The following is a 4,349-nucleotide window of genomic DNA, read 5'->3' on the forward strand; positions in this document are numbered from 1 at the left end:
ACCAAATTATTACACTCCTGTATACAACTGTGACAATCAGACACTCCCGTGTGAAGAACGGGTAGAACAACTAGTCTGTGATAAAATAATAAATAGACTCGGTAATATTTTTTTAATGAAAAACTTGTAACAAGCTAAACAGCTATTTCCACTAAATAAACTTTTATGTGATCAATGCAAATGATACAAAATAATTTGCATATTAATGATCTTTACAGTTTCCACAAACACATTTAGTAGGTGTGTCTCTTAGTGTAACTGAGCTTTTAGATATAATCTGCGTGACAGCTCAGCCTCGCCCCGTGTGCAGAATGTGACCACACTGAAATATGAGTGTCAGAGTTCACTTCCGTTTATCTGTTCTGCTGTTGGCGATGGCGTCTGCTGATCTGAGACAGGAGCTGAATTGTTCCATCTGCCTGAGCATTTATACAGATCCTGTAATCCTGAGATGTGGCCACAACTTCTGCCGGGTCTGTATTGATCGTGCGCTGGATGCACAAGAGGGGGGTGGAGGTTATACCTGTCCTGAATGCAGAGCAGAGTGTCAGGAGCGTCCTGCACTGATACGGAACAATCCTCTGTGTAACATAGTGGGGAGTTTCTTGTCTTCTCTGCAGAACGAGACTGGGATCTTCTGCACTTACTGTATTCACTCTCCTGTACCTGCTGCTAAATCCTGTTTGCATTGTGAGGCTTTTCTGTGTGATAATCACCTGAGAGTACACAGCAAGTCAGCAGAACACGTCTTATGTGATCCCACCACTGCCCTGGGGAACAGGAAATGCTCCGTCCATAAGAAGATCCTGGAGTATTACTGCACTGAGGATGCTGCCTGTATCTGTGTGTCCTGCAGTTTGACAGAAGAACATCGGGGACACCTGGTGGAGTTGCTGGATGAGGCCTCTGAGAAGAAGAAAGAGAAGCTGAGGAATGTTCTACAGAAACTGAACACAAAGAGAGCGGAGACTGAGATAAGAGTGCAGAGTCTGCAGGTGCGCAGGAGAGAGTATCAGGGAAAAGCAGCCGGTGTAACAGACACAGTCACTGCCCTGTTTAGAGACCTCAGGAGACAGCTGGAAGACCTGGAGAAGAAAGTCTTGAGTGAAATCTACAGCCAGGCGGAAAGTATTTCACTCTCACTCTCTGATCTGATCCGGCAGCTGGAAATAAACAAAGAAAAGCTGTCCAGGAAGATGCGTCACATTGAGGAGCTGTGTAACATGTCTGATCCAGTGACTGTCTTACAGGAACCAGACACAGGGGACTTGTGTGATACTGAGGACACAGAGAGACATGATAACCAGGTCCATGGTGCAGGAGATCTGGACGTGGGTCTCATCTCAGGGACAACACGGAGAGGATTATCTGATATAATAACATGTATAAACACTGGGATCTATGTGCAGGAAGCTACAGAAGGATTGCTGGATGTAGCCACAGCTGGTGATAAGATACAGATATCAGGTGACAGGAAAACTGCATCATGGTCAGATATAAGACAGAATCACCCAGTAACACCAGAAAAATTTCAGTGTCCTCAGGTAATAAGCAGCAGGGGATTCTCCTCAGGGCTACATTACTGGGAGGTGGATGTCAGTAAGTCAGATTGCTGGAGGGTGGGGATGTGTTACCCCAGTATAGGCAGGAGAGGACGTAAGTCTTATATTGGGTATAATAACAAGTCCTGGTGTTTATATAGGGATAATAATCAGTACTCATTGATACATGACAGGAAAGAGATCTGTTTACTAAACTATATTCCCTGTGACAAAGTGAGGATGTATCTGGATTATGAGGCCGGACTATTGTCCTTTTATGCTCTATGTGACTCGATCAGACACTTACACACATTCAGTGTAACCTTCACTGAGCCACTCCATGCTGCATTATGGATACGGAGAGGTTGTATAATGATATCTGGATGATGGATCTGGGAGAAATTACCACATGACATTTTCCCAGAGACTGAGGCAGTGCGTGGGGGTACAGCTGAGCCCTTACCCCTCCGTAACCACAAGACCCGTGTGTCTGGATGTGTTCACGTGTTTGTGTGTTAGAAATTGTAAATCTATATTTATACATCTCTGGCATTTCTCCACCTCTGACTCACAGCTGCGATTGGCTGCAATATCTGTCTGTCAGTCTCTGTTTCCTCCATTACTGCAGTCGCTTGCTCCTATTGGCTGTGATGTATGTTGGGATGATGTCTCTGTATAGCTCCTCCTACTGGGAATTATAGCTTTTAAATAAAAAAGATGGGTTGGACTACAACTTCAAGCATGCCTTATTGATTTGCTGTATTAATATGACATTTGCAGAAGCCATAATTCTAATAAATATTATTTTCATCTAATTATTACTAAATTTTATATGTATACATTGCTATAGCAGCGCCGTATCCTGGGGAAAATGGTGCATATAAGACAGGGATGTACAAGGTAGACAGAACAAATTCAGACATTAAAAGAAAGTGTATGGAGGGAAAATAATCACCAAGTGCCCCGTTAGTGTGTATTTATACTAAGTACACTCTATGGGGGTCATTCCGAGTTGATCGCTTGTTGCCGATTTTCGCAACGGAGCGATTAAGGCAAAAATGTGCATGTGCATGGTACGCAGTGCGCATGCGCTAAGTATTTTAGCACAAAACTTAGTAGATTTACTCACGTCCGAACGAAGAATTTTCATCGTTGAAGTGATCGGAGTGTGATTTACAAGAAGTGGGTGTTTCTGGGTGGAAACTGGCCGTTTTATGGGAGTGTGCGGAAAAACGCAGGCGTGCCAGGATAAAACGCGGGAGTGGCTGGAGAAACGGGGGAGTGGCTGGCCGAACGCTGGGTGTGTTTGTGACGTCAAACCAGGAACGAAACGGCCTGAACTGATCGCAGTGCAGGAGTAGGTCTGGAGCTACTCAGAAACTGCTAAGAATTTTCTATTCGCAATTCTGCTAATCTTTCGTTCGCAATTCTGCTAAGCTAAGATACACTCTCAGAGGGCGGCGGCCTAGCGTGTGCAATGCTGCTAAAATCAGCTAGCGAGCGAACAACTCGGAATGACCCCCTATGTGAGGAACTGTGTATTAAGTATTTATAATTAATGTTTCCATTTAACCCCTTAGGACTGATAGTGTCGATATCAAATATCCATTTTGCCTCCTTGTTTAAAAAAAACCGCTCCTTATGACCAGGCCTCAGTTCCTGCACATCCGGTTCCGGCTGCCCATCTCACCCCTGGAAGTAACGTCACTCGGCTGCGGCCGGAGGCTCCTAGGACACTGGGGAATGAATACAACATATTTTTAACAAAAGTGCACAATGTGATAAGTCTGGCTGTGTGTATTGTCCCCTTAAATATTTATAAATGTTGATCATGTCCCCTCTTAATCTCCTCTTTTCTCTGACGTCCTAAGTGGATGCTGGGGACTCCGTCAGGACCATGGGAATAGCGGCTCCGCAGGAGACAGGGCACAAAATTTAAAAGTTTGACCACTAGGTGGTGTGCACTGGCTCCTCCCCCTATGACCCTCCTCCAAGCCTCAGTTAGGTTTTTGTGCCCGTCCGAGCAGGGTGCAATCTAGGTGGCTCTCCTAAAGAGCTGCTTAGAAAAAGTTTTGTTAGGTTTTTTATTTTCAGTGAGTCCTGCTGGCAACAGGCTCACTGCAACGAGGGACTTAGGGGAGAAGAAGTGAACTCACCTGCGTGCAGGATGGATTGGCTTCTTAGGCTACTGGACACTAGCTCCAGAGGGACGATCACAGGTACAGCCTGGATGGGTCACCGGAGCCGCGCCGCCGACCCCCTTGCAGATGCCGAAAAGAGAAGAGGTCCAGAAACCGGCGGCTGAAGACTTCTCAGTCTTCATGAGGTAGCGCACAGCACTGCAGCTGTGCGCCATTGCTCTCGGCACACTTCACACCAACGGTCACTGAGGGTGCAGGGCGCTGGGGGGGGCGCCCTGGGCAGCAATGAAAAGTACCTATTCTGGCTAAAATACATCACATATAGCCCCTGGGGCTATATGGATGTATTTAACCCCTGCCAGGTTTTCAGAAAAACCGGGAGAAGAAGCCAGCCGAAAAGGGGGCGGGGCCTATTCTCCTCAGCACACAGCGCCATTTTCCTACACAGCTCCGCTGCTAGGAAGGCTCCCAGGCTCTCCCCTGCACTGCACTACAGAAACAGGGTAAAAACAGAGAGGGGGGGCACTTATTTGGCGATATTAATAATATTTAAGCTGCTATAAGGGGAACATACTTATTTAAGGTTGTCCCTATATATTTATAGCGCTTGGGTGTGTGCTGGCAAACTCTCCCTCTGTCTCCCCAAAGGGCTAGTGGGGTCCTGTCT

At 46.3% G+C, this 4,349-nt stretch overlaps 1 protein-coding gene across 1 annotated transcript; it reads left to right on the plus strand.

Moving 5' to 3' along the window:
* The first annotated feature begins 374 nt into the window (after window positions 1-374).
* LOC134934713 (E3 ubiquitin/ISG15 ligase TRIM25-like) lies at window positions 375-3,127 on the plus strand. Its single transcript, XM_063930082.1, has 2 exons — window positions 375-1,544; window positions 3,122-3,127. Exons 1-2 carry the CDS (start codon window positions 375-377, stop codon window positions 3,125-3,127), a joined length of 1,176 nt encoding a protein of 391 aa, XP_063786152.1.
* Window positions 3,128-4,349: the final 1,222 nt, after the last annotated feature.

The sequence above is a fragment of the Pseudophryne corroboree genome, chromosome 6 (assembly GCF_028390025.1).
Source record: "Pseudophryne corroboree isolate aPseCor3 chromosome 6, aPseCor3.hap2, whole genome shotgun sequence".
In the NCBI taxonomy this organism is placed as follows: Eukaryota; Metazoa; Chordata; class Amphibia; order Anura; family Myobatrachidae; genus Pseudophryne; species Pseudophryne corroboree.

Excerpts from the sequence above, each read along its gene's own strand:
- LOC134934713 (XM_063930082.1), top strand. The coding sequence starts at position 375 with ATGGCGTCTGCTGATCTGAGACAGGAGCTGAATTGTTCCATCTGCCTG.